This window comes from Lycium barbarum, chromosome 7 (assembly GCF_019175385.1).
Source record: "Lycium barbarum isolate Lr01 chromosome 7, ASM1917538v2, whole genome shotgun sequence".
Classification (NCBI taxonomy): Eukaryota; Viridiplantae; Streptophyta; class Magnoliopsida; order Solanales; family Solanaceae; genus Lycium; species Lycium barbarum.
In genome coordinates, this window is record NC_083343.1 from 24,804,227 (window position 1) to 24,819,716 (window position 15,490).

At 38.0% G+C, this 15,490-nt stretch overlaps 1 protein-coding gene across 1 annotated transcript; it reads left to right on the forward strand.

Annotated features, from left to right (window-relative positions):
* The first annotated feature begins 3,150 nt into the window (after positions 1-3,150).
* Positions 3,151-4,001, forward strand: LOC132601407 (uncharacterized). Its single transcript, XM_060314493.1, has 2 exons — positions 3,151-3,699; positions 3,762-4,001. Exons 1-2 carry the CDS (start codon positions 3,151-3,153, stop codon positions 3,999-4,001), a joined length of 789 nt encoding a protein of 262 aa, XP_060170476.1.
* Positions 4,002-15,490: the final 11,489 nt, after the last annotated feature.

Consider the following 15,490-nt stretch of genomic DNA (forward strand, 5'->3'; position numbering starts at 1 on the left):
GACTGGTTAGCTACTATTTTAAACAAGTTTTGGCATATTAGCCTTCAAGTCATCATAAATTAACCAGCAAAATTCATGAAGAAACTCAAGTCATATATATAAGACAAGCACTGATTGGGATCAAGTCATACACAAAGGGTTTAAAACTGGCAGCATAACAACAATAATTTAGACCAATATGAAACAGCCCCTAATTACTATAAATCAAAATATTAATGCATAAATATTATTTAACTAACATAGCCCATAGCTAAGTTAACAAACACCATTGACTAGACAAAATTAGTATTCAACTAATTACTTAATTTAAACTGGACAAAATCAGCTTATCAATCATAATTAACTACATTAAGCACCTAAACTAGCAAAGCATAATTAATAGAAAAAATGAAATAAAACTAAAAGAGATAGGAAATTACTTTGATGCGTAGATCATAAGAGATTTTGGATTTGGAAGAACCTTTACTTCTCAAAAATCCAAACACTCAGCCACAAGAAGAAATAAAAAACAAAATTTAAACTAGCAGTCGACCAAAACTAAGGAAATTCAACTAAGTGTCCAATTATAATGTCGGTCACTCATTAAAAAAAACCTAGTATCGAGTTTTTATACGAATATCGCTTCGAAATTGGGAGCCCTCATACTAGAAGCAGAACACTGAATGCTGCCCAGAGGCTCTCTTCTCTCTCCTCAAAGTTCATGCAAACCCTAACCTAGCCGTAACATGGTCATTCCGGCCATTGGTCAGCCGTTGTCGGCGGCTGACCAGCCGCTCCCTCTAACCTCCTCAATCATATTTCCACCCCTACCTTAATCCAACCTACCACCTTCATCTTCATCTCAACCAAACCCTAATTCTTCAAACCCTAACGTAAACTCTTCTAAATACCCTACGTCTTCAAAAAGCTTTGCCAATACATTAAAGGGTAGAGAGGAAGTCTGTACAACAATAAAGCAGCAATGTGAGCCTATACTTAGGAAGCATCTAACGTATATTGATGGCATTCCAATGGTAAAGTGGACCAAGGGTGAAATCAAAAGAATGGAGATATTGGAAGATCTTCAACATGCAGTAATAGGCAAATTTTCTCATAGGTGGCCTGAATTGGAAGAACTACGCAACATTATACCATCACAATGTGGTTTAAAAGGTGACTATAAGGGTGGTTTATTTAGGCCAAGACATGTATTGATCAGATTCTCACTGATGGAAGATTTTACCAATCTTACGTCTAGAGGAGCATATTATTTGAAGGCTAAAGATGGTGTTACTTATCAGATGAGGCCCCTTATTTATGATTCTAAGTTCAAAGTGGATGAAGAAACATCTCAGGCAATGGCGTGAGTTTCTTTTCCAAACTTATTACCTACTTTCTTTGTCAAAAAATCTTTGTTTACTATGGCTTATGCTGTTGGAAATCCTTTACAATTAGACTTGGCAACCATAAACAAGACTCGACCGAGTTGTGCTCGAGTCAAGGTTCAAGTTGATCTTCTTGCTAAATTACCTCAGTTTCTGATGTTGGAAATAGAGAATGAGGATACAAAGGACATCAGGAAAATGAAAGTCAAAATTCAATATGATTTCTTACCAAAATATTGTACTGAATGTAAGATTCAAGGCCATTCTAGAGATGAGTGTAGAATCCTTCATCCTGGATTGAAGAAAACAGCAGATGTTGAGGTTACAGGCTCAGATAAAGGGGTGAAGAATACAGGAAATCAAGAGGCACAAGCTGGTAAGGATAAAGGCAAGCAGGAGGCACGCAGATGGTATCATGGCAGAAATCCTCATATGGTGAAGTATGTTCCAAAAATTAACACTTCTGATATGAGGAATGAAAGTAAAGTTGAGAATTCTGATGCAAAGAATAATGCTGATTCAGAAGTACAAGTGATGGTGCAAAACAAATTTGATGTTCTAAACATTGTGGATGAAGGTGAGATACCAAGTACAAGTACATCCACAGCTGAGGGGGAGAATTCCAATGCAAATGGCAACAAGGTTGGTCAAAGTAATCAGGTGGAGACTAGGCTGAATAATGCAGATACTACTCAAGTTTCCACACAAGGTCAGCTATTTGATTAGGAAGTTATGCCATGCATTATTCAGGAAAAAAAAATCATAGCTCATGGGCTGATGAGGTGGAGGCAAGGGAAGTAAATACAGGAGAAAGGCAATATGAAGATAGAGAATAAGGTAATACTGATGGAGACTCTAATAAAAAGGACAGTGTGGAAGAATCATATCATAGTGGCACCAATACAGCAGAAAAGGAATTGAATATAGGAGAAAACCAACAAGAAGATAGAGAACAAGGTAAAACTGATGGAGACTCTAGTAAAAAGGACAGTGTGGAAGAAGGCACCAATACAGCAGAAAAGGGAATAAGTTTGAGGCAAGTAGAGAGTCCAGACAAAGAGGAGGTGCAAAAACAAAATGTTCATCCAGATCATGATGAACCTGTGGATGTTGATGATACAGGATTAGATAGAGTAAACGAGGCTACAGAGGGTTCTCCCTCAGTGATAATTCATAACCTTGAGCAAAGATAAGGAAAAATGTGCAATCAATAGAGGCAACAGTAGTGGATGCCACAAGTGACAAGATGAAGGAGCAGGTGTATGTGGAGCAAGATGCAGATCCACCAGATCATTCTTCCTCAGAAAAGGAAATGGTGATTTCACATACTGAGCATCAACAGGTGACATTTTGTAGAAAGTCTTCCCCAGTCAAAAAACTACATGACCTAATCTCTCATAATATAGATGGCTTGGAAGTAGAGGACGATGTCATAGATCTCCATAAAGAAGACAGGGAGGAGAATATTAAGCAAAATAAGGAAAACATTCTTAAGCAGGCTGATATATCTCCTAATAGCAAGTCTAACAATAAGGGTCAAAAGAAAGGCAAGAAGAATGCTATTGACAAGCAAATTCCACTCAGGGTGGTACCAAAGAGGAATGCTACTAAATCTAATGTTAAATGATGTTGAAGTCATTCATTTGGAACATTAGTTCAGTGAAGACACAAAAAGCCTTTCATAGGGTACAAATGTTAAACAGAAATCACAAATTCTTTTTTATTGCTCTCATGGAACCATTTCAACAGGTCAGGACAATAAACCATTATAGATGGAAGGTTGGGCATGTGCTTAGCCAATGCCAACTATAATGGTAAAATCTGGTACTTTGTGGCTGATAATATAGTTGTAGAAGTTCTGATGGATTCCCCTCAGCATATTACTTTGAAGCTGTTTTTACAAGATTTGAATCGGCATCTTATTACTACTTTAGTATATGCTAAATGTAGTGCTTCTGAAAGGCTAGAGTTGTGGGAGGATATCTATCATCTTTCCAATACCTTGTCTTGTTCCTGGTTAATAGGAGGAGACTTCAATGTGGTTCTGAATGATGAAGAAAAGATATGGGGTAATCCTATTCAACCTCTGGATATAGAAGACTTTGCTTTTTGCATAAACTCATGTGATCTTGAAGAGGTAAACTTCAAGGGTAGTCCCTTCACTTGGTGGAATGGTAGAGCAGATGAAGCATGTATTTTTGAGAGATTGGATAGGATGTTTGTGAATTCACTACTTCTGGACAACTTTGGAAATATTGAAGTGGAACATCTTGCAAGAACTGGATTAGATCATGCTCCACTTCTGTGTACCTATGGTGATAAGCATCAGAATCTGGTCAGACCTTTTAAATTTCTATCATTCTGGATAGAACATGCATCTTTCCTGGATATAGTCAGGCTGAATTGGTCCACTTGGAGCATGATGATCCTTTCATAAACTTCAAAAGCAAGATGAAAAAGCCGAAAGAAGTGTTATCCAAATGGAGCAGGGAAGTGTTTGGTGATATATTCAAGCAGCTGATCATAAGGGAGGAAATAGTGAGATTAAAGGAACAGTTGTTTGAACAAAATCCAAGCCAAGTAAATAGAGTGGTTTTGCAGAAAGCTCAGGCTGAGACTAAGAGATATTTGCATTAAGAAGAAGAGTACTGGAGACAAAAATCAGGCCTAGATTGGTTTGTAGATGGAGACAAAAATACTAGATTTTTCCATAATCTAGTAAAGGGAAGAAGGAAGAAACTGCAGATCAAAAGAATTAAAAATTCAGATGGTTCATGGATTGAGGATGATGATCAAATGGCAGATGAGGCTGTGCACTTTTACTCTCAACAATTTTCACAAGAAGAGTTAATTGGAGATGAAAATTTGTTGTCACTCATTCCTGTTTTGATTGACAAAAATAGAAATGATCTTCTTTGTCAAATGCTTAATGTTGATGATGTCAAAAAAACTGTTTTCAACCTTAGTGGATCAAGTGCTAGTGGTCCTGATGGTTTCCCTGGAATTGTTTATCAGACATGTTGGGACATTATTAGCTTGGATGTATACAAGATGGTGGTGGCTTTCTTTCAGGGTCATACTCTTCCAAAGTCAGTTACTCACACAAAGCTTGTTCTACTACCGAAGAAGGAGTGGTTCAAAGTTACTCAGACTTAAGACCTATAAGTTTAAGTAATTTTATCAAAAAAGAATTGTCAAGAGTGGTTCATGATAGATTGGAGACTGTGCTACCTCAGTTGATACCTATTAATCAAGCAGGTTTTGTTCAAGGGAGAAGCATTATTGAGAATGTGCTATTGGCACAAGAAATAGTGGCAAACATCACAAAAAGGGGCAAACTAGCAAATGTAGTGATCAAATTGGACATGGCAAAAGCCTATGATAGAGTATCTTGGTCATATTTGATAAAGGTACTCAGCAGAATGGGATTTGCTAGTCAATTCATTGACATGATTTGGAGGTTGATTGCAAATAACTGGTATTCCATCCTTTACAATGGTCAGGACAAAGGATTTTTCCATTCAACCAGGGGTGTCAAACAAGGTGATCCACTTTCACCTGCATTGTTCATCTTATCAGCAGAGGTGTTATCAAGAGCTTTAAATGCAGAATTTGACAATGCTGAGTATGTGGGCAATGGCATGCCTAAATGGAGTCAAAATATCAATCATCTGGCTTATGCAGATGATACTATAATATTTGCATCTGTAGAAGGGGAGTCATTGAATAGAATTATGAAGATACTGCAGAAGTATGAGGCAATTTCAGGTCAGCTGATCAATAAAGGCAAGAGTGCCTTTTATATGTATCACAAGATTTCTTGTGCACTGTCTCAGCAAGAGGAGCAGATTACAGGCTTTAAAAGGGATCAATTTCCATTAAAGTACTTGGGATGTCCTATATTTCATTCAAGAAGGAAAAAGGTATATTACAATGACCTTATCAAGAAGGTGAAAAACAAGCTCCAAAATTGGAAAGGAAAATTGCTCTCTTTTTGTGGAAAAGCAGTTCTTATCAATAGTGTGCTTCAGAGTATCAACTGTTGTTCCCACAAAATATACCATTAATGAGCTTCATAAAATATTTGCAAGGTTTTACTGGAGTACTAAGGAAGAAGGTAAAAGCAGGCATTGGTCCTCTTGGGACAAGGTTTGTTTACCAAAGGAAGAAGGAGGATTAGGATTCAATCTCTAGATGATGTGTCTAATAGGTAATACCACCAGATTTTCAGATTGACACCAGCATTGAAGAAGTATCACACTTTATGAATGCAGAAGGCTGGGATGTACAGAAATTGCATGACAAACTGCCAAGTAATGTGTGTGATCATATCCTACAAGAGTTGAGTATAATGGAGCATTCAGAAGAGAAAGATAAAGCCTGGTGGATGGATAGTACTACAGGAGATTTCACTGTAGGGAGTGCTTGGAATTTGCTCAGGAAAAAGGCTCAAACATCAGCTCACTTTTCAAAGTTGTGGTTCAAAGGAGTTCCATTCAAAATATCATTCTTCCTTTGGAGATTGTGGAAGTTCAATATACCAGTGGATGATGTACTAAAGAGAATGAATATCAACATTGTATCTAGATGTAGATGCTGTCTGAACCCTTATCAGGAGGAGACAGTTCAACATCTATTCCTAACAGGTGAATTTGCAGCAGAAATTTGGCAATATTACAATGTTGCTGTGGGGATAATTGTGCCAAGGATTAAGATTCATAAGACAATAGTGCAATGGTGGTATATGCAAGGTCCTACAAAACTCAAGTCAGTTATACAGGCTGCACCAGCATTCATATGCTGGCAATTATGGAAGAGAAGAAATACTATCATGCATGGGGTAAGATGAATAAAATAAAGGTGATAAATGGGATCAACTATAATCTACAAAAACTGGTGAAGACATTATATCCTTGGCTGAGAAATATTCCACATGATTGGCCTCACATGGTGAAATATTTGGAGGATTACAGGCCTAGAATAGGATATAAGATGGTGCAATGGAAATTTCCTGATGCTGGCTGGTTCTAGTGCAATACAGATAAGGCCTCTAAGGGTAATCCAGGGTTGAGTCCAGCTGCTTTCTACATTAGAGATGAGGTTGGAAACCTGATATATGCTGGGGCAAGAAGAATAGCTGATACAACTAACATCACAACAGAATCTGTAGCTATATTGGATGGAGTTGAGTTCTGTATTAAAAATGATCTGGTGCCTGTAATGATTGAATCAGATTCTCTGACCATGATAAACATTAGTCAAGGAATATGGGAGATTCCATGGAAGATCAGTATGGCAGTTAATAAGATCAAATTCTGGAGGAACAAGGGACAAGTGCAGTTTGCTCATATCCTTAGGGAAGGCAATGCACTTGCTGATTTTTTAGCTAACCTGGTTTTTGATTTTGCAGGTACAGTTCATTTTCATTCATTTGTTGAGTTGCCAACAGGTGCAAAAAAGATTCTCAATACTGATAAGATGATGATGCCTAACTTCAGAAGAAAGATCTACAGCAATAGAGAACCAGACTGATCATATGCATCTGATCTCTTTATACATGCCAACAAGTGATGACACAAGATTCAATTACACAAGGAAGTAAAGGTTCATGATAACAGTTTCATAGGATTGTTGTAGTCCTGGTTCGATGACTAAGGTTATCCTTGTTAGTGTGTGGTATTAACAGAAATGTTCATCCTACTAATAGGATCTCCTTAGTTACCTAATCCAGCTACAAACATTCAACATGACCTCAGGTGTAAGATTGATCAGAGACATTATTGGACAGCAAAGGACAACAACCATGAGGAGCTTCATACCACACTTCTTCTTGAAAGATTTTCAGTGAGATTAGATACCATAGCACCTGGTGAGAGCTTGAGGTGACTGATAATGGCATCAATCCAAAGAAGGAGTGTTCTTGTTTGCAGTTTTTTCATTGTTACACTTGGCTGTTCAAACAAGGCTTAGACTTTACTTTCATCTCCTAGGATAGAGTAGTATAGCTTTTTTCATCTTTCTTTCATTTCATTTCTTTTTGTTCTGTAAATATCTTTGTTTATTTTAATAAAATCCAACAGCATCAGGCTGATTGGCTTTGCTTAAAAAAAATACGAATATCGCTTCCTCTTTTCAAATATAACTTGGGGTCCATTTATATAGAAACCCCCAAATCTTTCAAACCCTAACCGCATCGATGTGGGACAAGTCCATTTTTTGGACTTGTTTCCTCACAATTGTTGTCGTGTGGTGTGGATTGACTATGAAAAACAAATAAAGAGTCAGATTTCACTGAACCTCAACAGATCCTCGTGGTCACCATTGAACCAATTACGTTTGAGGATTCAAATTCGCAAAACAACAAATGCAATTAAAGGAAATCAGTCATAGACCGTTGAAATACCATAAAAGTAAGAGAGAGGAGAGGATTTTACCGTGCTAAGGTAGCGTTTGGTGAGATTTAGAGACGGGGCATTAATTGTTGCTTCCAATGATCGAACCAAGACTGTGAAAGTGTGTACCCACCTGTCATTTTGTCGTTTTAGGCAGTGGTGACGAGGAGAGAGGGTTTTCTCCTCGTGGCGGCGCTAGGGTTAGGGATGAGGGGGAAAGGGAGGGACGTGGGTGCGTTTGGACGAAGAAAATAAAGAGAAGAGGCTTTTGCCCCTCTTTAATTGAAGGTTGGGTCGGGTCTGGCCCTTGTTGGGTTGGACTCGGTCCATTTTTTTAAAAAACAAGGGCAAGCCCGGTTACACACACACACATAATGTGCAAATTAATGAGTAGGCAAAATTAAAAGGGCTGATTACTAGGCATTTTAATTAATACTAAATAATCAATTAATTTAAAAACATGGCTGATTTCACAAACTAAACTGGATTTGCAAGTATGGCCTTATTTGACTAATCAGCTAATTATTTCAATTGTAGCCGTAATTAACACATCATAAGCAATTTACAAATATAACCATAATTAGTTACCTAAATCAATTATGATTAATTTAAAAATTATCAATATGACTAGATTATGCAGAAATTAAAATTTGAGGGGCAAAAGATTATTTATTTTAATTAATTTATTTCCTTGAAAATAGAGTGAAATACTTCACAATTGGCAATTTGACAATTTAAACAATTAAGTAAATAATTGTTGTAAATTATTTTCTCTTGGTTAAATTTTAGCAAAAACATCATAATTGTAAAATACTTAGATTAATTTATACTATTATAGAAATTACTTTATCAAGCAAAAAATTGGTAAAATATTATCTAAATAATTTTACTAAAATTACTTTGACTTCTAAAAACACATATTTCACTCTGTTTAATATTCAAGTACTCTGGGTAATCAAAACAAGTTATGGGAGGTCAAAAATTAGGTGTCAACAGTCACGAAGTGCAGAAGTCGATCCGGTCACAAACTCTGCACTCAGAAAGAATGCAGCAAGGTATAATTAGTAAAACAACACGTACTGAGTAGGCATCATAGGCCGACAACAGTTAGAAAATCATATATAAAAGAAAGAGACTGAAAATGGTGGCATGCTCACAATCAGATAAAACTCAACACAGTCCAAATATTGAATCCAGTACCAAATCAACAAGTCTTGTAAATCACCTCAAATTCCACTATAAGTCCAAAACACAAACTCAAGAGCCACTATCCAGTACACGTATCTTCAAAGATCAACCACAAGTTCAATTGTCTTGACCCTATTTGACATAAGTCGTGCGGCCACTTACCTTCCCTACCTCGATAAGCAAACCCTCAACCCAACATTAAATAAAGACAAGAATAAATAATCAAACAAGCGGAAAAGAATAGATACGTAAGTCTCACAATATTATATAATAGAAATAGTGCGGAATAAGAAAATGCCCCCAGGGTCTAGTCTAAGTCATACAAGAGGTTTTAATGAAAATATACAAGTCTGGAATAATAATACATAAATCCATCTATGTCTCAGAATAGCAAAAATAAGACATAAAATGGGAAGACTCTTCAAGGCAGCGAACGTCCGTGCTCACCCTGGAAACTCGCAACAATGCTGAAGACGACAATCAGCCACCAGAGATGGAAGCAAACCCAACCTGATACTCTGCATTCATAAAGAAATGTAGCAAGTGCAGGTCAGTACAATACAATGTACTGGTAGGCATCATCGGCCGACTAAGCATAGCTAACATAATTCAGATAATAAAGCAAGATAGGTAGATAAACCAACAAGTATAAATCAAACATAATCGAAGCCAAGTATGCGTTATCGCCTAAGTAGAGCATCTACTCCCAAATGTGCCAAGTCTCACTATATCAAGTCTGAATCTAACATCACAAGTACAACACCAAAACATCTCAATGTAAGCCATGATGCAATGCAATGCAATAATGCATGAATGCAATACAATGCAATGCTACGCAAATATTGTGTACACATGTACTCCGGACGGAAATATCGACATCTCAGTAGCACAACCCAAAGTGACTCGCGAAGTCTAAGTCCCACACGTCCCGAATATTTACCCAACAGACAAACGAAACCCTGGATCTTTGGCCACGGGGGGTTCTCACCGGCATCACCCTGGGGGACCCGCGAAGTCCATGCACTCACTCAATCCAGGATTTCAAAATTATCACCGGATATCGGACTCTCACATCACTCTCATTTTAAAATCAAGCCAAGCTCATCACAATGTTTCATCAAGTATCATCAGTGTCTCGACAGTGTATCACAAAGAATGAGAGTACATGTAATGCATGTATCAACATCAATAATCATGCTCAAAATCACAAATACCAACAAAGGGGTACGCCAACAATATCATAATAAAGAAGGAAAAATAGATTCCAATAGCTACTAGCAACACATGGCATCAAGCTAACACAATAGGACAACCAAACCACAACACAACGGGGTGGCTAGCCACAATTACGCAATAGGGCCCAACCTAAGACAATATCCAACCCAACTTCATACCCGAAGGTTTACATGCTTTCTCCGACAATATAATCTAAATATATGTTTCACTATATGAAGTCTCACCAAGGGTAAGCGATAAGCTACTTGGATGGCCGAAAAGCGACACCAACAAATCATTGTTTCGCCTTCCCCTTCCGCTGAGCCTCAAGATCAATAAGGTCTAGGAATATTCAAAATCTAGATTAGAAATCATGAAGAACGATACTAATATTGTTATCATTCAATTTAGGTCAAATTAACATTAGAATTTGGGGAAACGGGGCCCACAAGAGCAAAACGGGAAATTCAGGAGTAGAATATCAAATTAAGCACTAGGTGATCATAACCCAACAATTAATTGCTAATTTAACTCAAGGATTAACCTAATTTTGAAATTCAAGTGAAACCCCCAATTTTGGATATAAACCCTAACTCCTTGATTCAAGAATTTAACACTCATATGGAAGATAAATGATTAATAACCTTAGATTCATCAAATTCTAGCATAAACCCCATCAATTTCACCATTAATAAGCCTAGACAGAACATTCATTATCTCCACTTTTATCTTCCATTACTATGGAATTACTAAGGGAAAGAAGAATCTATGATGATTAGGAACAAGGAATTAGTAAAGGGTTTAGCAAGACTTACCAATAAGAGTTTTCTCCAATAATCTTCTAAAACAGTCCCCAAAAGCTCAAATATCGAAATGGGACTAAGTGATAGACTAAGGGCTTATTTAATACACACTTAATGAAATAACAGGCCCGTTACTGCCACGGCGGTAACTGGGCCGCTACAGCTACACCAGCCCAGCGCCCCCACAGGCCGCTGGGACGGTCTGGACCATATTACACTTGGCCGTCCCAGCGGTCAATCTGCCGCAATAGCAGTGTCGCCGGGATGGCACTGGTGCCGCCATTGCAGACACCGGGTACTAGAAACCCCACTCAATTTTCTAAGTCTCAATCGAATCCTGAACCACTCCCGAGGTCATCTGCTCACAAACTACATACATAGATCCACATAAAAATATGCTACGAACGCACTTGTGGCCTCGAAATTCCCAACGAAAGTCACATTGATTGAGTCAACCCCCGATACCTCATTTCTAATTTTCCAATTTTCCAACTCAAGTCCCAAAATGCATTCGAGTGCATTGGGAACCGAACCAGATATACACACAAGTTATAAACGACCATTCGGACCTCTCGGAATCGACGAAATTCCAAAAGAAGTTCGTTTACCCAAAATTCAACTTTGGGTCAACTCTTTTTCGCTTTAAGCTTAGATTTCCCAAAAAGTCGCCGAATCAAATCTAGACTCCTCGAGAAGCACGTCAACGGTCCCCTCGGTTCAAAATGTGCTAACCAAGCTCGAAAAAGGGGCGAAAATGCCGAAAAGACTATATCGACCAAACGGGTCGTTACATCAAAACAATGCAGTAAGTAAATATGAGATGAATGTAATGCAAATGCAATGATACAAACATGCTTCGGGCGGAATATCTCATTGCCTTGACAGTCATGACCCATGGGGGACTGCTAAGTCCTTGTACCTGCTGCGGAACGCACAACCCGAACCAATAGTCAGTATTGCGGAACATGCAACCCGATCCTAGTCAGTGTTATAGTACGTGCAACTCGATCAAAGTAAGTGGTGCGGCGCTCAATCCGACCCCAAAATATGTATAAGTGAGTGAATGCATGATAACAATGCCAACAAAAATATATGAATCAATGGTGCTACACGTGGACACAAATCTCACTCACAAGATCAATATCATAACCCTTCTCTTCTTTCCAACAACATCAATCTTGATAAATATGCTTTCCAACAAACAAGTAATCACTAAGCATTAACTCTAGAATCAATCACGTGACGACAAGCCAACCACTCAGAAATAATCAACAACTCAATAGAACATAATAAGGTGACAAGCCCAAGTCAACAACAGTACTATCTTAAATATTCCGTCCAACTTCAAACCCAAAGGTTTATATGCTTTCTTCAGCAATCACTAACTATACATATGATCCACTAACTAAAGTCTAACAAAAAATGTAAGTCGTAACCTACCTGGAAAACTGAATAAAAGCCACAGACCATCACACCTTGAATTCTATATTAAAAACCATGAATAACGACACCCATAATGCTATACTTCTAGTTAGGTCAAAATCTAACACAAGGAATTAGGGAATCGGGCCCATAAGGGTAAAGCAGAAAATCGAAAGATGAAACATGCAATTCAAGCTCTAAGTGATCAAACCCACTAAGCAGTTACTAAAACAACTCAAGATCAAGCCTAATTCGGATTTAAGGTAAAATCCCCAAATTTGGGTATGCACCTTAATTCTTCAATCCTCAAATTAACCACTAATAATGAAAGAAATAAGCTTAACAATAAGGAATTCATCACATTTTATGGTTATACTAGTGAATTTACCACCAATTTCCATTTTACAAGTCTAAACCCATTTCAAGAATTTTAACACAAGACTCATCTTCTCTATTTAGATTCTAGTGATTCTAAGCTTGAAATAGGGATCTAGGGAGGTAAATGATGAGAGTTAGGGTTATAGATCTTATCTCCAAGAAGATTCAGTCCACAAGATGCTCTATTCTCCTATAGGGTGCTTAGAAAAGTGATGAGAAGAAGTGATAAGGTTTAACGGTTTTTACTAAAGAAAATAATAGAATTCTGCCCGACATTGGCTACGGTGGTCAGAGGAACAGTCGCAGTGCACGCGTATGGTGCCACAAGGCCCTCTACTGCGGTCATCCTCAAAACCCACAAGCCGCTGTAGCGACAAGGACACCGCTACTGTGAGCTCTCCATGGCGGTTGGCATTACTAAACAACAGGACTGCTATGGCCGTCTATCCAGTGCTATAGCGAGACTGCTATGGCAGTTTATAGCCACTTCATCACCTACACAAGATATCAAAAAGTTCTGATTTTGATCAATCTCAATCCAAAATTCAACTATCACCCGAGGCCCCACAGATATAAAACAAACAGGTAAACACACATAAAAATGCATTATGAACTCACCCGTGACCTCGGATTTCCCAACGGAGGTCTATTTGACAAAGTTAACCCCCAATGGCGTAAAGCCAAGTTTCTGACCCAAGTTGAAAAATGCTCCCAAGTGCATCAGGAACTGAATCGAACACACTACTAAGTCATATATAACTATCCGGACCTCTAGGAATCGATGAAATTTCGGAAAAGGTCTGTTACCGAAGTGTCAAATTTAGGTCAAATGAATTCCACTTTAAGGCTCAAACCTCCTAAAGTCACAGAAAAACCCACTCGAAGACCTCGGGAAAGGGTCAATAGGGATAAAAGGGTCATTAGCACTATAACAACCAATCGAGTCGTTACACAAACGTTGTTTCATCTTAGCAATGTCTTGTGCCACAGATGGGAGTGGAGCATGACTTTCCTAAACTTTTACTTTGACTGCATCTTTCTTGGTCCATTCATTGTTAGAGAACACAAAATTCATGCTAGAAAAAGCACGATCATAAGTTGAGTTTACCTCTAGCGCAGGATAATCAATGAGATCCACAAACTGGTCATTTAGAATGCAAGAGATAATCATACCATATGGAAGGCTAGCAGTGGGGGAGGTGTCCTCAGCACTTTCAAGCATACATTATTTGAACCACAAAGCCCAATTGATTTTGTGTTTCTTAAGCAAATAGTACACCACATACACATCCATATTACTCGGGGTAACAGGGTGGTAGCAACTATGTGAGCAAGAATTCAGTTGATAAAACACATGTTTGTGGACCAAAATCAGACAGATCAGAGGCAGGTTAAAATATAAAAGCACAAGCTTCCTCAAGAGAGACTTGAAAATTCTCAAACCAGCCATTTTCATGTACACAATTTTTTCATAAAAATTAATTCCAAACACTTTTTCAAACGAAAATTCATTAACCACAAGCCTTGTTCCCATGACCAGGGTTTCAAGTTTTCCACTATCTTTAGACATACAAAGATTTACATAAAACATCCTAATATGTTCCTCAAAGACTTCATTTTCACAGAGTAGAAAAACAGGAGGCAATTTTTGGGATTTGAAAAAGGAACTTACATTGCAATGCACGTCCTTCATCTGTTTAGGCTTTATGATTCTGCCGGTTGCAATGCAGCATTTTTTGAAGAGATTGCATCGAGCTTTTTCAGCAAACCCCCAAAAAATTTGCATGTCCACGGGTCTGAAAGTATCAGGGTTCTCTGTTTTGGTCTTTTCGGAGGCATTCTCCTTAGCATTGGCAGAGATACTTCGCTTCCTATCCGAATACGCCCTAATGATTTCATCATCAAAAGAATCGGTATGATCTACATGCTCCTCAGAGGTGTTGTGAAGTAGTCGACTAGACCGATAACAACCTGAACTTTCTCCTTTTACTCTTACCATAGCAAATGAGGCGAGAGAGAGAGAGAGAGAGAGAGAGGGTTTTGAAAGAATGGAGGTAGAGAAGGTGCAGAGGAGCAGTCAGAGTGGGAAGGGTTAAGTAGAGTGTTGGAGAAGTGGAAGGGGTGTGAAAAGTAAAAAGACGTGGCTGAAGAGTTATGTCTCTTCAGTCATAGGGACTAGGGGTAACGATGAAGGCGGGGTGGTTTCAAGACATTGGAAATGACGCGTATTTAAAAGATAGACATGAATAAATAATATTTCACACAGAACTATTTAAAGCAAGAAAATAAAATCTTTTATTTTGTTTTATATATTTTCCTAAAATAACATACAAATTCAAGAATCTTTAGGGCAAACAATTATTCCAAGATTTGCACAAAGGGTGCAAAATCATTCTTCAAGAAGAGGTTTTGTAAAGATATTAGCCAATTGATTTTTAGAATCAACAAATTCAAGTACAAAATCACCATTTTCAACATGATCGCGGATAAAATGATGCTTAATGTCTATATGCTTTTCCCTAGAATGATGCACGATATATTTAGACAAACTAATAGTACTAGTATTGTCACACATAATAGGAACAGATTCATAGGCAAGTTCATAATCAATTAATTGATGCATCATCCATAAAATTTGTGTTCCACAACTGCTAAGAGCTAAATACTCGGATTCGGTTGGGTACAAGGAGACTGAGGTCTGCTTTTTACTATGCCAAGACATGAGAGA

Excerpts from the sequence above, each read along its gene's own strand:
- LOC132601407 (XM_060314493.1), top strand. The coding sequence starts at position 3,151 with ATGTGCTTAGCCAATGCCAACTATAATGGTAAAATCTGGTACTTTGTG. Across the intron at positions 3,700-3,761 it reads GTGATAAGCATCAGAATCTG|GCTGAATTGGTCCACTTGGA; the intron begins GTCAGACCTTTT and ends GGATATAGTCAG.